Source organism: Pseudochaenichthys georgianus, chromosome 8 (genome assembly GCF_902827115.2).
Source record: "Pseudochaenichthys georgianus chromosome 8, fPseGeo1.2, whole genome shotgun sequence".
NCBI lineage: Eukaryota > Metazoa > Chordata > Actinopteri > Perciformes > Channichthyidae > Pseudochaenichthys > Pseudochaenichthys georgianus.
In genome coordinates, this window is record NC_047510.2 from 15,351,968 (window position 1) to 15,376,026 (window position 24,059).

The 24,059-nt window shown below is 40.4% G+C and overlaps 2 protein-coding genes across 3 annotated transcripts in view; one reads left to right on the forward strand and one right to left on the reverse strand.

Annotated features, from left to right (window-relative positions):
• Positions 1–6,097, forward strand: part of gjc1 (gap junction protein gamma 1) — a 42,559-nt gene extending 36,462 nt beyond the window's left edge. For both annotated transcript variants that reach the window (XM_034090024.1, XM_034090025.2), the window contains exon 2: positions 1,453–6,097. In XM_034090024.1, coding sequence (XP_033945915.1) covers positions 1,507–2,952 — 1,446 coding nt within the window. In that variant the 5' untranslated portion in view covers positions 1,453–1,506 and the 3' untranslated portion in view covers positions 2,953–6,097. The remainder of the gene's footprint in view (positions 1–1,452) is intronic.
• A 10,403-nt stretch (positions 6,098–16,500) lies between these two features.
• Positions 16,501–24,059, reverse strand: part of LOC117451664 (alpha-2,8-sialyltransferase 8E-like) — a 12,351-nt gene continuing 4,792 nt past the window's right edge. Inside the window, exons 5-7 of the mRNA XM_034090065.2 lie at positions 19,024–19,136; positions 18,807–18,899; positions 16,501–18,726 (exon numbers count right to left, since the gene is read on the reverse strand). Of these exons, the coding sequence (XP_033945956.1) occupies positions 18,249–18,726; positions 18,807–18,899; positions 19,024–19,136 (684 nt within the window). The 3' untranslated portion in view covers positions 16,501–18,248. The remainder of the gene's footprint in view (positions 18,727–18,806; positions 18,900–19,023; positions 19,137–24,059) is intronic.

Consider the following 24,059-nt stretch of genomic DNA (forward strand, 5'->3'; position numbering starts at 1 on the left):
TAAAAAAAATGAAACTATGTAATACTCGAAAAGTCAGACAGAGCTCGACCATGGAAGGACTCTGTTATGACTCGGTGTCCTTGTGAATGCCTCACGCACCATTCCCGCATTTGTTGCTTACTCATACATGTCGGGCACAGGCGCTAACAGATGCTCACAGTGAGCTCGTTCATAAGGACTCCAGCGTGAAGCGTGATTTTTGGCCTCTTACTGTATGTGGGTAATATGCAGGATAGGAATTCCTGATATTTTCCTTCTGTGTCCTAGTCTTATCCTTATATGGTCACAGCGATCAAAATGACACATCGCAAGCCTTTTCAAAACATTCCCACCCTCTCTGCTCCTATTGTAGAGACAAAGCAGAGGTCTGGGAGCCCATGGTCGTCTCTGCAAGCTATATTTTCCATCCTGCTGCAACTGCAGCTCACTCCGGCTAAGCTCTCCAACTGATTGGTAAGGATATCGTCCCTGGAAACCCTTTAGACCCCAAACCAAGCTAGTGTTCATGCTGCGATGTTCCTCTCAGTCTATCTGACAATAAGCCATGCGCTATTGTGGGTTCATAAGAGGGAAAGTACTGTGGAGGTGTCATATTCATACCCAACAGCCGGCCCAAAGGGACAGCAGTGTTTGGGTTCCGCCTCACTGTCGCAGCTAATGTGGGTCTGCTGTCTGTCTCCCTGCTCCAACAGTTTGTGCCTGCGTGGCCACCTGCTGATTCTGCTGGTTTGGATGGACTGCCTGGAGCCTAGACATAACCTACATAGGCAACATGTCCCTCTCTTCCTAAACTGTGCTCAAGCTCTCACACACACACACACACACACACACACACACACACACACACACACACACACACACACACACACACACACACGCACACGCACACGCACACGCACACGCACACACACACACACACACACGCACACGCACACGCACACGCACACACACACACGCACAAAACAAGCACAACAAAATGCTATTTAGTTAATACAATCCTGAAAACTGCACCTCACACAGAAGAAGGCTCACTAAGAGGATTTATTCTTCAAAAAGTGATAGGCTGTTAAAAGTGTGTGTGTGTATTTTACGATAGCAAACCCTATTTGGATTATTTTGCCTTCTACGGATATCCTCCTTCCACCCTGCTTCGTCTTCTAGCTCCCCATAAATTCCCAAACTTCACAGCAACCTCATTGTGGCACTGAGCTCGAACTTCCTTGTGTGTATACCATGTGCAAAATAAAACGGATCAAATTACGGATTTATGAATTGCCCGAGCTAGAGAAGAACACTGATTTTAATTAAAGCAATTATTAAATCATCCCTATTGCCAACTTGCTTATTTATTAATAAAATGTTTTGGACATTTGCATTTATTAACTGTTAACTCATAATGTCTTCCTTTTTCTCCCTCTTGTTTCCCCCTTCCTCCTCCTTTACTTTCTCCAGAGTCTGTGAACAGGTGAGGGAGGGACACTGTCTGCCCCACTGTCCAGCGACACCATGAGCTGGAGCTTCCTCACGCGGCTGCTGGAGGAGATCCACAACCACTCCACCTTCGTGGGGAAGCTGTGGCTCACCGTGCTCATCGTCTTCCGCATTGTCCTCACTGCCGTTGGGGGAGAGTCCATCTACTATGACGAACAGAGCAAATTTGTCTGCAACTCTGGCCAGCCGGGCTGCGAGAATGTCTGTTACGACGCCTTTGCCCCTCTATCTCATGTTCGCTTTTGGGTCTTCCAGATTATATTGGTTGCTATGCCTTCTCTCATGTACATGGGCTATGCTGTCAACAAAATTGCACGATTGGATGAGGCCAAAGGAGGAAGTGGCTCTGCTGCAGTTAGAACAGGAGGAGGGGGATACACGCACAGGAAGCCTAGGAAAATGTTCTTTGGAGCACAGCAGCACCGGGGCATCGAGGAGGCGGAGGATGACCAAGAGGACGATCCCATGATTTATGAGGTGCCAGAGATCGAGCCGCCAAAAAGGCTGCGGGATCCATTGCAGCCAACACCCAGGCCCAAAATCCGCCATGATGGGCGGAAGCGTATAAGAGATGAAGGGCTGATGAGGGTTTACGTTTTGCAACTGGTGATTCGTACACTGCTAGAAACAGGCTTCCTTGCAGGGCAGTATTTGCTGTATGGGTTCCGTGTGAAGCCTGTATTTGTGTGCTCGGGGAAACCTTGTCCCCACAGCGTTGACTGCTTTGTCTCGCGGCCTACAGAGAAGACCATCTTTCTGCGCATTATGTATGGTGTCACTGTCCTTTGTCTCACGCTCAATATCTGGGAGATGCTGCATTTGGGGATTGGTACCATCTGTGATATTCTCCGCCGTCGGCGCTGCCCACCTCAGGAGGATGAGTACCAGTTGGGATTGCTGGGCACCAATGGAGGTGTGGAGGGTCCAGTAGGGGGGACAGGGCCTGAGGCAGGCTCTGAGGGAGGGTTGGGTGGAGAGGGGCCTGCAGATTATGTTGGTTACCCCTTTTCTTGGAATACCCCATCAGCTCCACCTGGCTACAACATTGTGGTCAAACCAGAACAGATGCCATACACAGACCTTAGCAACGCTAAAATGGCATGCAAGCAAAACCGGGCAAACATTGCCCAGGAAGAGCAGCAGCAATTTGGTAGCAATGAGGATAACTTTCCTACTGGAGGGGAGGCCCGCGTTGCGTTGAACAAAGACATGATCCAGCAAGCTCATGAGCAACTGGAGGCGGCTATCCAGGCATACAGTCAGCAGCACCGGGCAGAGGAGCAGCTTGGGGACAACCAGGATGACAAGCCCCAAAGTAATATCATACAGGCACAGCCTCAGCCACATAAAGAGAGAAAGCATAGATTCAAGCATGGGAAAGGAGGCAGCAGTGGAGGATGCAGTAGCAGCAACAGCAGCAGCAGCAAATCGGGAGAGGGCAAGCCCTCTGTATGGATTTAATCCCTGAAACATGACATGATCCTGCATATTTAAATTACTGGATTACAGGTTGTTGAAATTGTTTGGGATAATTAAACACACCATAGTGCCTTTAAGAATCCTGCAAGCTGGAGAAGAAGTCTGTTTGTGTACTAAGGTGCGTGGAAGAAGATGTGATTTTGCAGCTGACAATTAGATTTGTCTGGGCTATCACTGTTTAACTTGAAACATCACACCAACACAAACTATATACACAATGTATCGTTAACATGTTTTATTCTCGTCAAGACATCTTATTGTCCGTTGTCTTCCCGTTCATCCTTTCTTAGGGATTTGAAATTACTGAATGATAACGAGTTTTCTTGCAAATCAGATTGATCACAGATTTGGCTGAGCACCATTCCTTGCTACTCCTCTGCAAAGACAGTCTCAATATTTACATTGGCATCCTTATTCTTCTGGAAATCGAAATAAATGATCATAATAATACGATGCAATGTCATCACTACATTCTGGCAAGTTTTAGCAAAGACAGGGTACTGTTTAACAAGAACAACAACAACGTAAACGCAATCAAATGATGTTCAGAAACAGCGCCTAAGGCAGTGACTTTATAACGCAGTGAGAAATTCGCCTTCCTGAAGGTGTCATAGTGTCTGATGTGTTTATATTATGTACCCTGTTATTTGTTTGTTCATTTGAAAACTGCTACACAAGCTGCTTCTTTTAAACCGATGAGTACAGCAGGTTTTTCATGCAGTCTACATCTGAAACGTCCTGTGATTTATTTTAGAAGGCTCATAATCAATCCTTTTTCCATACCTTACTTTTCAACTCCTCAGTTTCTCTCTAAGGCTCTTCATGGCTATTGAACAAGGCTGCTCAGCACTCCACTGTTGTCTCATCTGCCTTGTAGTTGTGTGCCCCCTGGTGGTATCTTCTTCTGGCAACATTTATGGGGAGTAGATACGAGATGCCATTGTTACCTGCATCCAGCAACATCTTAACCAGCTGTAGTGTTCCTTTTCTATTCACAAGCATTGTGTCTGATAAGTGTTCTCAGCGCTACAGTGTTCGATACACAAGGCTGCAATATCACAACGTTGAAATGGAAAAGGTTTAAAGCCATTACTATGATATAGTGAGACCAAACACTGTTAGTGTGATGCAAGTGTCAGTGCCAAGATATTATGCTATGCTGTCAAGAGCATGGATATTTGTAGCTTTGGAATACGTTGGCCAACACTTTTGTAAACGTCACTTGTTTTTTGTATAGGTGTGTTTATTCATTTTCCGGAATGGGATTTAAAACGAAAAAACAAACCCCAAAATAGGATTTGATTTGTATGCTTGATCAAGTATTTGTTTATGAAAACACTCTTTTTTTCAATAATTTTTGTAAAATAAAGTAAAAGGTAAGCCAGTTATTTTACCAAGTTGTATAGGTATTTATGGGTATGTGTATTAAATTGCCTTCAAATTGTAAAAAAAATTGAAATATGACATAGTATATTTTTATAATATGTCGGATACAGTGACTTATTATCGTAAAGAAAAAAAGCCAGACTTTTCCCTGTATGTTACAGTATCAGTATTTAATGTATTTTAATAAACAGTGTTACTTTTTTCCAATGTTGTTCTGAAATCTGCTCCACAGCTGTTTGTGGAGACAAACTGGCTGATGTCGCCACTTGGGAAGAAGACATGAAGTGCCAAATTATTCAAACCATTCCAAGATGCGGCTGCATATGAACAAGCCACAGTTCATTTTATGAAGAAATTGGGAAGGGGATGAATCTGAAAATCTAGCACATTATGATCTTTATTTAAAAAATCTTAAGTGAAGGATCTGAGACTTTCCCAGCAACTATTGACTATAGTAACTAACTGAACAAACCATAGACATGCAAAGTTGTGAGGACAGACATGTGATGTGGCTTCCTTTAGATAAATACAAAGCACAATACAACAGGATGCTCAAGTAGAATGAGTGTTTCTGATTGGTTGGTTTTCCTATTGGCGCCACATATCCGTTAAACAAAACGGCACAGACAAGATTCTTGACTAAACTTTTTACCCTGTTTTGTTGAAGAGAAAACACTCAACACTCAACAGTAGGATCCCCTGCCTTCCTTTCAAAGAAGAGAGCCCTTTGGAAAGTATAGGAAGGGCATTTTAAGGGAGGTGCCTTGAAGTAAAGCCCCATCTGCTCAGAGTGTGCATTTTTGGCAGCTTTTTAAGGTTATTTGGTTAGGACTTGCCTGTTTTGAAGTGAAAAGAATGGAATTCAAGCAGCCATCTTGGTCAAATGGATTACCCTGTGCTAGAGTTAAGTGTGTAATAGTGTTGTCCTGTTGTCTTTGTGCATTGAGTGACTGAGACAGAAAGTGAATAAGATACAAAGTAAAAAGTTTGCTCGCTGGACAGAAATGGCTTTTCATTTATTTGTATAACGGTTTTTAATCTCCTCTGAATATTGTCACTGTCCTGTGAAAACCTGGTGTCTTCGAAATGTCACTTCGGTTTATTTAAAAAATCCCTTCAAGCAAACACATCAAACCAAGGATAAAGGTGCTCTTTTTAATTTAGTGCTGATAGTCTATCATAAGTGTCTCTTCTGTGTTTTGTGCATTTGGGAGATAGTATTATAAGAGTGTGGGCCTATTAACAAGGATTTTTTTCCCAACCCATAATGAGCATCTAATTTCCATTTTCACAGTCCAACATTGGTTCATTTCAGGACATTTTCAGCAAAAATGTAAAAAAAGTACTGACAGTGTGCAGGAATTTAACTTTTTATTTGATATGTTAACAAGATAATACTTATCTCCCCCAATTTTCTTTGTTTTACATGGTCACAATATGCAATTGAGAACCTTGTAAGACACACGTTGGAGCTGAAAATGAAATGATCCCTCATGCCTGGTAGCTGAAGGAGTTATAAAGGGAAAGAATGTCACAATGTTATTGTATCAGAAGTAATTTGTGGTTCTATTTATCAGGGATACCATAATGTCCAACCTCAGCATCTGACTGTCTATGTAAAATAATGTCTGTGTTCAGAAAAAAAGGACTTTAGTGTTTCCCTACATGTTTCTTATAGTCACCCATGTGGGCTGTTGCAATAAATCTAGTTGTATTACCAGTACAAACTAATTCTTACATGCATTTGTGTGTTTGTGTTTTTCTATGCCTTTTGTAAACTGTGTATTTCTTTATGTACTATTCTGGTATCCACTGGGAAATCTTTTTTTTCAGAATCTTTGATGAACACATTTGCATGTGAAAATACCTATTTTCTTACAAAATAAATCCGAAATGCATACCAAATAAAGTCCCAGCATCCTTTGTTTGAGCTCCCCAGCGGAGAACAAAGATGTCAGCCTTCCGACTCCTGAACGGTATTGTCCTGTAAGGCTGACGTTGTGTCACTGGCAGGAGCAACACAGGAGACTGAAGAGATGCCACTTCAGCTCATGTCAGCTGTGTCTTTATATTTGTTACTTGGGCACATTATTCAGTGACAGTTGAAATTCAGCTTGTAAAGAGGGAAGGCCTAAATGGCCGGACGTACTAACACCAATTATATTTTTAGAAACAATGCACTGGCTACCATAAGGATTTTGTTAACAGGGAAAGAGGAATAGTGCAACGCGTACTTCTTAAGGCTTTTCTAGTAAGATTTTCAGAAAATCTGTGTAAACATCATCAAGATATTTGCCTATCTGGTCCACTTGGGATGCCCTGCAGCAGACCACAAAAGAGAAACTTAGTGAATTAAAAGGTGGAGTAATGTGATATGCCACGGATATCACTAGTTAATTGTTCTCCAAAATGCTAAATCAGTCGACTGTAGGCTATGGTGTTTATGGGCAGTTTCTAAAGAAAGACTGCATTACATGATATTTGGAAATCAAGACTTGTGGGAAAAAACGTTTCTTTAAACACTAATTACAAACAAATAAACTTTTTCTGATAAATACTGATCATTCACTTTGACAAAATGTTCACCCTCAACTAAAGGAGGCTCACAAAAAACGATATCACCTAATCCCTAAACCATTAGATCATCTACGGTTTATTTATTATTTTTCTGAGTGACAACAATTATTACTGAGAGTTTATTTAAGTATCAATTGCAATTCTCCCAGTAACACTAGACAATATCCACAAGCGCTAAATCATTATTCACTGTAGGTCCATCTTGCTTTGGCAAACTTGATTCATGCCATTAGATAGTTGTGGACTCAACTAGGGTTCAAACTAAATTAAAAGTGGACCAGCTGTGTACAGAGGGACATAAGCCTTTGCGAAAATAGATCCATCAATTCATTGAAAAAAACCATAATAAACGTTTTCTTGATTCGACTGGACTTCAAACAAGCAATGTAGGGAGAGGTGTGATCCACATTTAGTTCAACTACATTCAGATTAGCATTTTGATTCAAGAAGTTACATTCCTAACAGCAAACAGGTTTGGCCCATAAAACAAAGGAATTATTTGGTTTTAAACTAATGTAATGTTGATTCTCTACCTTACCAACCCACTCTCTTCAGTCTGCGTACAAATGACACGACTTTACACATTGGAAATGCGTGCAATAGATACGCAGAAGTCCGATTTTGCGTGCATATGATACGCTAACCATTCCCATTGAGATCTGATGCTGAGTTTTACGTGCATATGATACAGTACGCCACGTTTCGTGCCTGCACCACTTACTTTTGTCCGGTCGGGTCTTGGTAGACCGGAAGCTGTGTGGTTAATAAAAACATGTTCTTGCTCAATACCAAGCCACGATTATTGTTTTTATTTAATTCGTATAATGTCTGACTTTTTTTGCCGTCTGTGAGGAAAATAAATGGGGCTCAGCAAGAGGTCAGATATCCCGGAGCAATGTTGATGAAAGCAGCCTTTCTAAAGATGTCAGTTTATTAAATGTAGTTTTTATGTCCATCACTATTTAAAACTGCATTTGACCTCACTCATACATATTCAGTTTTCCTTTTTATCCAGTGTTGTCACTGTCTTTAGGTTTTGGAGTGATTGTTTCTGCTATTTTTCTTTTAAAAAACATGCTTCTAGGTTTGATTTTTTTCAAATGTAAAAGGACAATGGCAAGAACACATATTAACACACGATACACCATTTGGTTATTTCCTAATAAAGAAGTGACATTTTCTAAACTAACCCCTTTTTTCTAAAAGTATCCCTATATCCCTATAACTTAGTTCCGTAAGATTAAACATGATATAGAAGCACAGATACACACGATACCTTGTGAGAAGAATTTAGTGTTACCTTGGCACTATCCACGCCTTTCACAGTGTTTGTAGAATTCAATTTTCTCTTTTATTTCTCTCCTTTTAATTAAATGCTATATCCGCATTGTCTACCACTCTTGTCTTTTATTCAGGTCAGAAGTCTTTATCTTTCACCTCTACTACACAGTTACATTCAAATTGTACCCGCTAATATCTTGTTATCATATTGTTGTGGGGTGAATCATGCTATTGAAGCAGAGATACACATGGTGTCATGTGAGAAATGTGGGGGAAACTTCTGAAGCAATTGGAGTCAGGACTCAGAGAGACACAAGGAGAGCTGGAGCTTTGATGGCAAACACTGACGGTTTATTTGGAGCTTCGGCTGGAGAATTCACAAGACTTGTCACGGGCCACGAGTTGACCACACGGTTGCACAATCGTGTGGTCCACAATCAATTCTGAAGAACTCTACCCCAGACCCATGTATTTAGCTAGTTCTGAGAGAATAATCCACATTGTGCATACTGCATAACAAGATAGAATTATAACACCTCAATCAGTTGACACCAACAGGCAGGAACAGGGACACAAAACACTGAGAGCACAGCAGCCAAGGTTGCAGGTGCCTGTGCTCAGTCAGGACAGCATGAACTGATAAACTGGGTCAAAGTTATGGGCCTTTGAAATGATTTCCCCATCAAGAAACATATCATATATCATACCTGGGGAAAAACAAACAAAAACCTGTTAAAACAGGTTGTTGGAACAATGCTGAAACGCTTACTTGTTGTCCACAATTATCCAGAAGGCAGTGGTCAGCAGGCTCCCCAAACAGAGGAGAGTGATCATCAAAGAGATGGATAACTTCTCATGGTGTTGCTTCATCCCGATCTCTTTCTGCAAACATACTCGTCCATTACATTACATTACATTACATTGCATTTAGCTGACGCTTTTATCCAAAGCGACTTACAATAAGTGCGTTCGACCAACAAAATACAAACTTGAAGAAAACAGAATTATTTCAAACATTTTACCAACGTACTATACAATAAAACCACACTGTAGGTTTGTAAAAACAACAAATATTTTACCAACACACTATACAATAAAATCCCACTAGGTATATAAAAAGTATTTTTTTTTTTTAAATGTTATACCTACCTGAACTTTATACCTACCTGAATGTTCCAGTATTTAGGTCGTGCCACTCCCTGAAACAGTTCCTTTTGACAGTGAAGCACAGAGGGACCTGGTACTTCCTCCAGTACACAGGTGTCTTCACCCTTTTGAGTCCAGCATCTATGCACCTCCTGCAGTTCTTCCTGACCTTGGTGGCATCTTCCCCATAATACTCGGGCATGCATGTGAGTGGTGGAGGAGGGGGTGGAGGGGGTGGTGGAGGTGCAGGGCCTTCAGCAAACTCCAACAATTCTGCAGCAAGCTGCTCCCTGAAAGTCTTCTGGGTGTGTGGCTTTGTCCTGCTGGGGTCACACCTCATCTAACAAATGTGGAAAAACAAAGAGATTAGATTCATTCACTGGCTTATACTTATAGGATAATATTGGACTATAAATGAATAATATTACACAAAATAAATAAGTAAACACATGTATATTCATTCACTGGCCATTCATTTAGAAAATGTAACTCCAAAAAGACAAGTAACACTATTTAGCATTTTGCCTAATCATTCCTGTAGCTTCTTGGCTAAGCTAGCACTGTGACGCAGTTCCACCAAACACATAAGTAATATATAAAAACAGAGAGATTACATACCTTTCCCGTGGTGGAAGTTCAACATCCGAGTCACTACTGTCCGGATCCAGGTCTGGCTGGAGGAGATCTTCATCATCCGACGAAGAGTCATCTGGTATGATCATAGCTATCGTCAGCTAGCATCTCTAGCACCTGCTCTGTGGTGAAGCTCTCCCTTCTGGCTGCGTAATGCGTAATGGAGCCGGAGCGGGCGTAGTTTATACTACGCAGGATCATATCTTTGGAACCCATTGGTCGATTTGGGTGATTGACACCTTTTCTGAACCGTTAGAGCCAATAGAATCGAGTGACAGTTAGTAAGTCCCGCTAAACACTTACGTCAAGTAGAGAGAGGTTTGCGTAAACAGCACGTGAGACAGCATTAGCTCGGGACTGCGAAACTTTATACCTACTCTGCTGCCATGAATGTAATGATAGATTATCAGGAACAATTCTAAAGTTTCTAAGAGACATTGGATTAACCTTAAACAGCGTTTTTATTCCCTTTATTCCCGTCGGCGGGGACCTTCGGGCTTAACAGGTTAACCATGTCCTGGATGTAGGAAGGGCCAGATCCATTTGCAGCATGGTACGCAAGTACCATTGTCTTGAAGTGGATTCTAGCAGTTACTGGAAGCCAGTGAAGGGAGCGGAGGAGCGGCGTGGTGTGGGAGAATCGTCCCCTCACCTTCCAACCCAGTCTCACGGCATTTCGTGTTCACCAAATTGATTCGTGTTCACCAACACAATTTGCCCCTTTTTTTCGTGTTGCACAGCACGATTTTAAAAGCAATGTATTTCTACTGCCTGCAGCACGTCTTTTTCTCCGGTCGGGTCGTGGGAGACCGGAAGCTGTGTGGTTCATAAAAACATGTTCTTACTCAATATCAAGCCACAATTATTGCTTTTATTTTAAATCGTATAATTTCGGACTTTTGTTGCCGTCTGTGAGGAAAATAAATGGGGCTCAGAGCCTCAGGATACTGAAATCTGTATTTTTAAATATTTTTTCCTTCTAATTTGTTATTCTTTTCAAAATAACACACTGTTATTTACTCACCAATAACACACAATTATCCTTGCTTTTATTTATTGGTTTAATTCCATAATCTCGGGCTTTTTTGGTGTCCGTCAGGAACTGAATTTCAAAATAAAAATAACCGGAAACAGACGTAGGCCTATAAGGGAAATTTCGAGCATCATTGCGATTGTCAACATTTCTGAGTTTAGGATGGCCGAAGACACTACACTACCCATAATCCCCAGCTATCGTTTAGGACTACAGTCCCCGTAAGGTTACGCAGAGCGTCAAACAGCTGTGTGAAATGGAACGAAACCACGCCAGACTATCCAAAACTGGAATTGAACACCCCCCCAGAACTACACATGCTGTCTATTGTGTTTCGCAAAATGTTCTATGGGACGTCTCTACTGAACGTTTTCGTTTTTCCCACAATTAGAAGTTGCCATTATTAAACACATTGGTGTTATCAAATGTAAAACATATAATTAATAAATGTGTGAAAATCGCTTGTATCCATAATGCGCAGCATTAATATATACCCACATGACAGCTCATTGCTACTTTGTAATTCTACTCCACTACAATTCAGAGGTTAACCTGGTATTTTTACTCCACTGCATTTATTTGAGTTACTTTGCAGATTCTGATTATTTATGTGAAATATAAACAACCCTTAAATCAGACTTTAGTTACACCTGAGTAAAATTCAGGTAAGGTGATTGTCAAGTGCCAACAATCAGGAGAGATATTTGATAGTTGGTGCTTGAGAAGACTAAACATGTATCTGCAATTGACATGAATGGAAACAAGTAATAAAGTATATTCATTACTCGTTATTCTCTACTAATAGTTAATTAAAGACTGTATATTATGGCTATTTTGCACATCCCTTTCAAGATTTTCAAAGGTTTATTGACATATCATATACACAACTACGGTGTAGTTATGCAATGAATGAAAAACTTGGGTCACAGGTTCCTCAACAGTGCATTACAAGACATCTATCAATATGTGTGTACCTCCACCATTAAACTGTCATATTCTGCACATTTCTTATTCTATCTACATACATAAGAGTATAATTAATGTGTATAATATCAGTTAAAATAAGTGCTTCAACATAGTTAACATTGCAGGAAAGCAATATATTAGACGTTAAGTACTTTGTCTGGCTTAATATTTAATATGTAATGTTTAAATAAAGGTTAATCCGTTTTTCTGTTTTGCACCTCCTCCTATTAATATCTTTGTACATCCTGCACTAAACTGTTTTATTGTAGAGATCACTTATAGTATCTTCTTGATTTTTATATTCTATATTTCTATATTTATACTTTCCCCCTATGAAAGTATGTACTCTTAATATTTTTTTAATCAAATATAACACATAAAAACAATAATTCAATAACGTGCTTTAACCACTAGGAGGTGCACACAAGGTACACACAGCCATAATAACTTTGTATTATTAGTGTGTATGTAGATGTATAGTTTTATGCATGCTTTCACATCATTTGTACATCATATTGCTATACTATTTCAGACTCAGTATTTACATTCTTACATTAAAAAAAAATCAGTAATATCTTTAAAAACTACAGTCCTTTTCTATCAGCTGTGCACCGTTATGGTGTAAATATAAATATCAAATGTAAAAGTCAGCCGAATTAGTGTTGATACTGCAAGGAGAAATTGAAGATGTTGTTTAATTGTTGATATATTTATGATCCACGTCAAGTATTCAGTTTCGGCGGCATTTCTTCCAGTTTTTCCAAAGGTCTTCTCATCAGGGCTCTCTAAATAAAGAACTACGGCAGATCTGTAATATGTAATGCAGTCGAACCGTGTATTACAATGCCGTTATGTGATGACTTTCAAAGAGAAAAGCCAGAGCACTCGGAATTAAGTATTATGTTATTCTTTTAAAATGTTTTCCGGATTTCATATAATATAAACACCAAATCCCAGCATGCATTGCGGCTAACACATCCAATCAGCGAGCTTAAAACCATAGTTGAGGACTCTGTTTCCGGTTATATTTACGGAAACGCCAAAAAAGCCCGAGATTATGGAATTAAACCAATAAATAAAAGCAAGGATAATTGTGTGTTATTGGTGAGTAAATAACAGTGTGTTATTTTGAAAAGAATAACAAATTAGAAGGAAAAAAAGATTTTAAAAATACAGATTTCAGTATCCTGAGGCTCTGAGCCCCATTTATTTTCCTCACAGACGGCAACAAAAGTCCGAAATTATACGATTTAAAATAAAAGCAATAACTGTGGCTTGATATTGAGTAAGAACATGTTTTTATGAACCACACAGCTTCCGGTCTTCCTCGACCCGACCGGAGAAAAAGACGTGCTGCAGCCTGCAGGCACGAAACACATTACCAGTAGAAATACATTGCTTTTAAAATCGTGCTGTGCAACACGAAAAAAAGGGGCAAATTGTGTTGGTGAACACGAATCAATAGATTAAAAATCGTGTTGGTGAACACGAATCAATAGATTAAAAATCGTGTTGGTGAACACGAAATGCCGTGAGACTGGGTTGCACCTTCTGCCCACACACACCTTGTATCTAGATGTCAAACTTTGGATTCTCTGCTCTCCCCTCAGTTTGTAGCCTATCTCTTGCCTCTTTTCTCAGGCAAGTCCTCTGTCTTCTCTGCACTTTGTCTGTGTCTTTCCCCTTCTGTTTGCGTCAAATGAGTATAAGAACTGATATCCTATAGTTTGTTGAACTACTTTAGTCTTCGCCATGTGTCTTTGGCATAGGCGGCGCGTGAGGCTCAGGTTTGGGAAGGCTAAATCACTTTTTTTTTACCTGACGCTGCCCGCCTCCGGCGTCTATAGAAAAGAGATCAACTCAGTGAAAGCACCGCCTGCTGAAAAATCAGAGCTCAGTGTGCGGAGTTTAAATCTATCAAGGAAATACAGTTTAAACCGCTGTATGCAGAGAAGACGCCGACGTGTCGCACTTATCATTCATATCACATTCAATCAGATCATCGGTCATATAATATCATAACCTATATTATCTCCTTATCTGAGTCAGCTGAGCCGTATCTGGCCGTGCAACACTCACAGTGTCACATACTGTATGCAGAAGTATTATTTTAAGCAACACATTAGGTTGACGAAACACTCAACTCAAATGTAATTAAAGTCACTCGTGTCTTAGATGGGGCAGTAATATCATAAAACTGTTACACTTTCAAACACTCGGTAGTTTATTTATTTTTTAACCAGTTGTTCTGTATTCACCTTGCAAGGGACCACATTACTCCTGTTCTGGCTGCCTTACACTGGCTCCCTATAGAACACAGGATAGAATTTAAAATTCTTCTTCTCGCCTACAAAGCCCTTAATGGGCAGGCGCCATCTTACCTTAAATAACTCATTATACCCTACTGTCCTACTAGGGCATTGCGTTCCAAGAATGCAGGGTTGTTGGTTGTTCCTAGAGTCTCTAAAAGTACAATGGGAGCCAGAGCCTTTTCTTATCAAGCTCCACATTTGTGGAATCAGCTTCCAGTTTGTGTTCGGGCGGCAGACACCCTATCCGTTTTTAAGAGTGTGCTTAAGACCTTCCTTTTTGATAAAGCTTATAGTTAGGGCTGATTAGATTCAGCCCCTAGTTTTGCTGATATAGGCTTAGTTTGTCGGGGGACATCTTACTTCTTCCTTCTCTCTGTCTATACCCGTGTACACTCATGTTCCGATTAACCCAGCTTCCCCAAATGTCTTTCTTTTTGGTGTCTATATACGCTGGGATCCGGAGTCATGGATGATCCTGCGGTCCTGTGTCCTGGATCGCGAGCGCTGGATCTTGAGTCGTGGCTGTGGTCCTGGATCATAGGTCCTGGATGGATATCCTCGTGGATTCATCTTCCTATTATACACACATGCATTTCCAAACATTTGGACTACCTATGTTGCAAATGTATTATCTTTTCAATTTACACACGGCATCTATTGCACGTCTGTCCGTCCTGGGAGAGGGATCCCTCCTCTGTTGCTCTCCCTGAGGTTTCTCCCATTTTTCCCTTTAAACTGGGTTTTCTTTGGAAGTTTTTCCTTGTACGATGTGAGGGTCTAAGGACAGAGGGTGTCGTATTGTCATACTGATATTCTGTACACACTGTGAAGACCACTGAGACAAATGTAACATTTGTGATATTGGGCTATATAAATAAACATTGATTGATTGATTGATTGATTGATTGATTGATTGATTGATTGATTGATTGATTGATTGATTGTATCCTGGATTATTATGTTTAAGTCATGGATGACTAATATTAGACAAATATGAACTTTAAAGTTCATATTTGTCTAATATTAGTTTACTTTTCATTAATGAAGTATGACGCTGCGCTGTCAGTACACTTGTCCCTGTTTGTGATTGGTCAAATGTTGCTAACCCCACCCCTTTCACGTGAACGCGCTCTCGGCTGGTGAGAGAAGCCCTGGCTAGGGAAGGCTTAGCCTTCCCTAGCCTACAGCACCCGCCGCCCCTGGTCTTTGGTCCACCCATCTTCTATATGTCCGCCCCCTCCATTTTTTTGGATACTGGATACTCATGCAATACAATGCATCGTGAGGTGATAGTTGCAATACAGATAGAGTTATTAAGGAAAGTTAACCATCTGTGGCATCAGGATAACCGTAGATGATTCATGTCAAAATATTATATTCAGGGAATACTTTCTTCTTGTGGAAATTAGACCATACATAACATCTGCCTTATTGTTGGGAGAAGGAATGGAAAGGAAGTGGTTCCAGACTTCATTTCAGCTCTCTGTTATTGCTTTTCTCTTTCCCTCTGGAGAATTGGTTCCCTGGCTCCATGATGCTGCTTACACCCTAATAAGCCACTGGGGATTTACTGAGAGTTTCCCAGTCAGTCCATGGCGGCCAATCAGCGGCCCTCCTTTAATTCTTCCCAAGTGCAAAAAAATCTTAACTATTTGTCATTGTCTTTTGTTGAAGGGAAGCAAACAAAACAAGTTATACATGGGTGACAGGCTCAGAGTTATGCTTTACAGTTGGAGCCACTAGAGGGCAACCCCCTGTCAAATGAGGGAGCCCATAGAGAAGTGAGGAAGGGATGTTTTGTGGAGGGGAATGGGGGTTGATCAACTGTCCAGGTAAAACAATTGCACTGTAGGGACTGAAATGAGAAATGTAAGTGAGGTAAGCCAATAACCAACTAATACATTATGAATCCATGCATTTAAATACATTTCCCAGTTTAATAGTTAACATTTGGTTTTCAAAAATGATCTATGTGACGTAAAATAAATTAAATCAAGAACATAATGCATATAACAACTTTGCAAAATTATGTTAATAAATCAGTGGATTATGTGGTTTTTCAGGTGAATGTGTATGCAGAAATTACAATGCATTCCAATGTTGGCAGGCACTTCATTGTGCAAGCTGAGATGTCTGGGGGGGAAAAAATGGTTGCCTGGCTAATTGAATAAATTCCACTTCAGCAACAACGACAACTTTTTTGTAATAAATATGTATTTATTGCTTCACTTTGACTTCATTTTTCCCTCGCATCACATGCATTAAAAAAAAAATCACACAGTTCTAAAACTGTCTTTCCGAAAGTTTTCAAGTTTGGTCATCGCTTGTCAAATGTTAAGACTTCATAAGTATCAACATGAAAGACAATGAGACCCACTTTAAGTTTTGATGCAAATGTGACTTCTTACCCAAAGATGAACATTTTCATCAAAAGAGCACAATTCACAATCATTATATCACCTTATATTTGAGTCAGTCATTGATTTAGCAATTACATAGACTTGAAAAGTATTCATTTCCAAATGTTCATTGTATTAACATGTGAATGTTGCAATCTTATGACCATCGATATTGTTGTCACTGTGGTAAGAAGGGGTAGCACATTGTAAAACAGGCTCAGCAGAGTGACTTTTGTGAGGAGGGTCCTCCTGTGTTTGGTAGTGTAATTATTACTTTTTCTTTCTGTTGTGTCTTTGTTTAGTCCTTGGTTCTGAGACAATAGGGTCCTCTGATGACCGCAGGTCCCACAGAGGGCAGCCCTGATGGTTCGTAGTTGAGGCTACTAGGACACATGAGGCTTAAATTGTGCCTTAATACATCCAGCAGTGTCAGTGACGTGTAGAGGAAAGAACATTGTAAAAATCATCTTCCACAACCAGCACCAGTGAATAAAGTAATATGTGTGAGTACCATACATTTCCCCTTGAACATGTTAGAATGGTTAAGATTGTTATGCAATGTATAACACAAATGTCAAAAGATGACTATTTACTTAAATGTAAACTAAAGTGTTTTAGACAGACAATCTTCCTGCTAAGGAGGTATTTCATTAAAAAACATTACGTTTGATGCAAAACAAGGCACTAAACCCTCCCAAGGTTTATACAAAGGATTCCATTTAAAGGTCACCTATTGTGCAAAATCCACTTTTTCACGTCTTTTATACATAAACATGTGTCCCCTCTGTGTAATGGGATTCTAAAAGTTTCATAAAAAAAGATTCACTCACTTTTTGTCCTGATCCATTTATATAAAAAAACCTGTCTGAAAATGAACTGATCAGATGTTGGCCATTTTATGATGTCATAACGATTTTTTGGCTTGTGTAACCATTAGCCAATCACCAACCAAGGTAACACCCGCCCACCTTATCACCTGAATCTCCTCCTAGAGCACCACTGTGTTATTTTTAACCAAATCTCTCTCAGAGGGGCGTGGGGAGTGGCTCCTTATTTTCATCTAAAGTAACAGACAGAGAATCAGCACTTTTGAAACAGGGCTGAAACAGAGGGGATTATGGGATGCTACAATGCACGTTCTGTTTGGTGCCAAACACTTCAGAGACATGTTTTGTATATATCTGAGACCTATTATATATTGATGACAAACAGTATAATAGGGGACCTTTAAATCAAACCAACTCCCTCCAGACTCCAGCTGGAACATTTTTGGTAATAAATACATTTTTACACACACACCACAAGACTCTTAACATAATTCTACAGTCTTAAGATTGTTTCTTTTTTAAATCAGTGCAAATGTCCTGGTAAATGACTCAGCATGACATCTAAATTCACAAATCTACCTTGCTTGAACACACCAATTCCATGTTTCAGCCGAATACATATGTACATTCATTCAAAATGATATGAAAAACGTCATGAGTGGCTGGGCTACAAAAAGGCACTTTGACACTGTCCTGCCAGCTATTTTGGACCTGGGAACTACTTTTCACCTGGTTGACAGTCTCCCAAGTGAAGCCTGAGCACCCCCTGACTGTGCAGCTGCAACAAGAGGTCAAACTCAGCAGGCATGGAGTGAAATTTAGTTTTAGTTTGTCTGTCATCGTAGTAGTGGTTAGTCAGTGCATGGAGTCCATGTGGGTGATTACTGAAGGGCCAGAACCCGTATAGATGCACGTTGGCACAGTGTTCCAGCGCTATGCTAGCCATGATAATGCCCGTGCTGAGGCGCACTGCTCGTAAGCCTCGGGACCGCCAGAAGAGGGCCAGGCTCTGAAGGTACTCAGGGTTGAAGAAGATGGGCTGGATGGGACTCTCAAAGTCCTCAATGCTGTATACTGCCCTCATGCACACAGGAGTGTTGTGGCCATAGGAGAAGGCGGGAAGAAGCAGACGGGACTTGCCGTAGCTATGTAGACTCTCCACAAATGGACGCCGACGCCCCATTAGAGCCCCATACCTGAAAATAAAAAGGAGATGTCAAGCAACAACACAAGGGGAACACTCTAGTGGTGCAGTGAGACTAATTTATTTGCTTACTTCTCTAGGAAAATGCTTGGGTTGGCTGTCACTATGTCAGTCTTGGTGCCCACATGTTTCTCATAGCCTTTTCCTAAAGGAGGTAGGTTGCACCTGAAAAGACAACAAAAATGATATGTAAAGATTCTTCCATAAAATGAATGACCGAGACAAGTTTATTTCTGTTGATGACATTTTCATCAGCCTTTCAGTCCTCTAATATTAACAGCTTTCTCACCTGATAACAAACTGTGCTGAATCGATGATGTCTCCACAGCTGCTGTTTGTCAGAATCCCTCCATTCCCGACAACAGCACACGTGTCCCAAGTTTTATTAGGGAACGGATACTCCTGGAAATAAATCCAGCAGGAATTGTATTACAAAACAAAAAGCTTTTCTATTTGTCATTAACTGTGGTTGAAGGATGGAATTCAGAGGGTCAGTGTATGTTTTGGTCATTGGATTTTCATTTTACAAATGGATATTCAAAAACAAAAAACGACTCGATATTTGATTTTCGTTTTAAAATTGAAAAAACAAAATTGAAATACAAGGCGTTTTTCTTTATAATGGTCAAAAAGGGATTTACTAAACTTAAAAAACGGGATAATTTTCATTTTCTACATCTCAAAACAAAAAATAAAATCAATAGAAAACAGAAACAAAAAAACGACCTTTTTTCATATTCTGCTACCGGAAGTTACCTTAAAAAATAAGAGCGTAGATGAGGACGATCAATCCGTGTATCTACGGTCCATTTGTTTTCACAACGAAAACAGCCAAGAAACATATTGAGCCCAGAAAATGAATGTTATTAAGGGCTCTGAATATAATAGACCTGTGTCTAAAATGGACAACATTGTTAGGAGATTTCAACTATACAGCGATTCTGCACTGCGGTCAACTCAGCCATCTGTCTCTCGAGTTTGTTTTTTCAAATCAGCTGCTCTTCATTTTTTCCCCTGCTATATTCAATGAGTGATACAAATATTTGTTACCACAAGTTCTTAATAAAACTGACACTGTTGGACTCGGTACTACTGTAGTTTGACTGCGACCAGAAATGAAATGAAGTAGGCTACTTTTACTGTGTACTTTTTGAGTAATCCTCTGTCAAAGTCCCCTCCATAGTACATAATGCATGTTTATCTGCTATCTTTGATGAGTGCATGTTTATCTGCTATCTTTGATGAGTGATAAAAAGACAATTTTAGTTTAGACAATTAGTTCTTAATGAAATTGATACTGTTTGACTTTGTATGTTAGCCTACCCTACTACTAACAATACATTGAAGTAATTTTACTGTGTACTTTTTGAGAAGTCCCCTGCTGAGAACAAAATCAAGCCACTTCTGCTAAGTTTGATGAGGGAAGTATTTTTTGTTGCCATTAGTTCTTCCTGAGATTTATCCTGTTGGAATCAGTATACTGAAACTACCCCCACAAGTACTGTGAAGTACTTACTGTGTACTTTTCCAGTAATCCTCTGTCAATGTCCCCTCCCGAGTACAAGAATGCATGTTTTTCTTTTAATAAGCGTTAAAAACCCTTTCTTCCTGAGACTGATATTGTTGGACAGAGTAATTTAAGAGGATGGTAGACATGATATCGGCAATACTTCCAGTCAGTACTCCCGCAGCAGCATTTTTACACCTTGGAAAGTCTTTAGAGACTGGCCTGGATAGCTGGTCACAAATATCCTTCAGCAAAGTAACACACTCTGTCACATGGTTGCCCTCTTATGATGCTGCTGTCTTTTAATATATAATTTAGTGGGAATGCTGTTAACAACATTCCAACTATCTGTTCTTCTACGCACGGAATTCTTTAATTTTATTCTGCCCGTTATTTTGCCAGTCTTCTCCTCCCGCATTGAACATTGCAGAAACTCCGTTCAAACATCAAAACGTTCAGCTCGGTCGGGAATCGAGTGCTATTACTTTTATCATTCACAACTTTCATAATTCCAGAGATACATCCCATAATTCATCACATGTTTAACCATTGAAGTCAATGGAGAAAATCTTCAGACTTGAACAATCTTCATGCAACTTCAACTGCTAACTGTTCCTTCATACTTTCACTCAGAAACCTCATTCCAACTTTAAAATGTTACACGTCTTTCTGACATTATTCGTGTAACACAACTTTTAAATCTGATTCTTACTTTTAGAGATATTAAACATTGTTCAGACCTTGGTACAGAGGCCTTCTTCAGATTTTAACATTAACTAGAGTGCGTGATGTTACAGCTAGAGTGTAGGAAATCTTGAAATGTGCCTTCATATGTTTTTTAAAACTGCCATAATTCCCAAACCCTACATTCCTGAGACATAATTGTTCATTACAAACGTAGGAAAACATATTGTAGCTTGAAAAATGACAAATAATTAAGCAAAAATAATTAAACAAAATGTCCCTTGAGGGCATGAAGTAACAAAAACTTTCAACATGTCTCCATTAAAGCCCATTGTAATTTCAGGCTGATATTTCCTCACAGCAGCAGCTGCACACCTTTAGTTAATCTGCTAAAAAGGCCACATTATTGACCCGAAAGTATACAAAAAGCACACTTCAGATACTCAAGGTCCTTGAGATGCTTCACGCTTTGAAATTTCACCGATATCTGTTACGGTTCTTCAACAAAACGTTCACATGTAAGAGGTTTATCTCTTATTCAGAACACTGGAAACCTTTGATCTCTGGACACCTCGTTAGCTCAAATATAAACACCTGTGTCATGGAACACGATGATGTCATAACTCCAACTGACATGCTCAGAGCAGCAGACTTCAGATAATGGTTAATGGTCCTGCCCTCAACAGCTCTACGTCAATTATGGGGTGTCATCATATGCCGTTTCCATGGAAGATCGAGAGGGCGATCAAGAGAAGAGAGAGAGGGAGAAGAGTCAAACTAAAGTGGAGACATGGCAGAAACCCTACAGTGAAGTGTTCTCCTGTGAGAGGGCGATCAAGAGAAGAGAGAGAGGGCGATCAAGAGGAGAGAGAGAGAGGGTGCTCAAGAGAAGAGAAAGAGGGTGATCAAGAGAAGAGAGAGAGGGCGATCAAGAGAAGAGAGAGAGGGCGATAAAAGAGTGAGAGGGCGATCAAGGGAAGAGAGATAGGGCGATCAAGAGGAGAGAGAGGGCGATCAAGAGGAGAGAGAGAGGGCGATCAATAGAATAGAGAGAGGGTGATAGAAGAGTGAGAGAGTGATCAAGAGAAGAGATAGAGGGCGATCAAGAGAAGAGAGAGAGGGCGATCAAGAGAAGAGAGAGAGGGTGATAGAAGAGTGAGAGGGTGATCAAGAGAAGAGAGAGAGGGCGATCAAGAGAAGAGAGAGAGGGCGATCAATAGAATTTTGAGAGGGTGATAGAAGATTGAGAGGGTGATCAAGAGAAGAGACAGAGGGCGATCAAGAGAAGAGAGAGAGGGTGATAGAAGAGTGAGAGGGTGATCAAGAGAAGAGAGAGAGGGCGATCAATAGAAGAGAGAGGGCGATCAAGAGAAGAGAGATGGCGAGCAAGAGAAGAGAGAGAGAAGAGAGAGAGGGCGAGCAAGAGAAGAGAGAGAGAAGAGAGAGAGGGCGAGCAAGAGAAGGGAGGGAGGGCGATAGAAGATTGAGAGGGTGATCAAGAGAAGAGAGAGAGTAATGTAACCTCCTAATGCAATGTATAACTCCTATGAAAATGTTCAAAAAGTGCTCAAACTTCACATGTGTGCTAACAGTCCAGCCGTGAAGACATCTACGGGACAGTTTTGAGATTTCCTCAAATGTTGTTGCCATGGCAACACAATGCTCATATCATGTCTACCATATCCTCTTAAAATACTCTGTCCAACAATATCAGTCTCATGAAGAAAGATGTGTTAACGCTGATTCAAAATAGCAGAGAAACATTCTTGTTCTCAGGAGGGGACATTGACAGAGGATTACTCAAAAAGTACACAGTAAGTACTTCATAGTACTTGTGGGAGTAGTTTCACTACTAGCCTACTGAGTCCAACAGTGTCAATCTCACAAATAACTAATGGCAGAACAAATAATAACAAACTCGAGAGACGGCTGACCGCAGTGCAGAATCGCTGTATAGTTGAAATCTCCTAACAATGTTGTCCATTTTAGACATGGGCGTCGCAGCCATTATATGAGGGTGGGACAAGTCCCCCCCACTTTTTCAAATTATTAGTTTAGACACCCCCACTTTTACCATGTGGAAAGTCCGTGAATTGGTCTCTCTATTCGCCACACTTTGTAGAGCGCTGTGTCAGTGCTTCACTATCAAATCCATTCCACTTGCTTATTGAGAGAATGCCCAAATCAATGAAACTCCGTACCATGTTTTCACTGCTACTTTGTACCAAGGCAGATTCTCACATAGCGTGCGCATGTTCAAGGAGTGTTGTCATAGTTGAACAGCTCAGATCTGTTGTATGAAGCGATGCTGGTAGCGGAGGTAAGGCACACACACCAAGTGTTCAGGACATTGTTAATACAGCGAAAATCAAAGCTGATGATCTCTTGGTTTGATATGTTTTCTCCCCCAGACAACATGGACATAAGAACATTTTTTTCAAAGAATAGGAAAGTAAGTCTTCAGCTGGTAGCAGTTAATCAGTTAACAGTGATGGCGGCGGCGGCAAAAGCATCTCACTTCTGGAGAGGAGTTTCGTCTTTATGTCATGATAGAGAGATACAAATATTGAATAGTTTAGATGAGAAAAGGCATCGAAATGCCAGGTTACTAGTATTTATAATGTAAACAGGGAACATGAATAACCCGATCTCTCTGTGCTCATGTAAACACCATGATTCTTTCACACACAGTGACGTCACGAGCTACCCACAATGCAACGCGCGCCATATATATATATATAAATACGCCATTTTCCTGGAGGTGCAAATATCCTGGAGGTGCTAATATAAACAGCTAGCTAACGTAGCCAGGCAGAGCGCACTAGATTTTTTTTCTGAATTAACGACTGAAGAAATCGCTGCATGTCTTCGGATTACATCTCTGGACTTGAGGGGTGTGCTCTAGGTCATTACCAGCGTAGACTAGAGCTGTGTGGGTTGTCGGATTGCCTTTACAGACTGCCTGCAGATGTATGGAAAAACGACTCTCGAAAGTGGCTTTCAGTCGATTTTGGCAGCATCTACGTCTATCTTCTGGAAACACCAGGTGAATACCCCATTTGTCACATAATATTATCATGCCAATGCATAATGTGGTATTTTAGAGTTGACTAGATATTGATTAAGGCAATAGA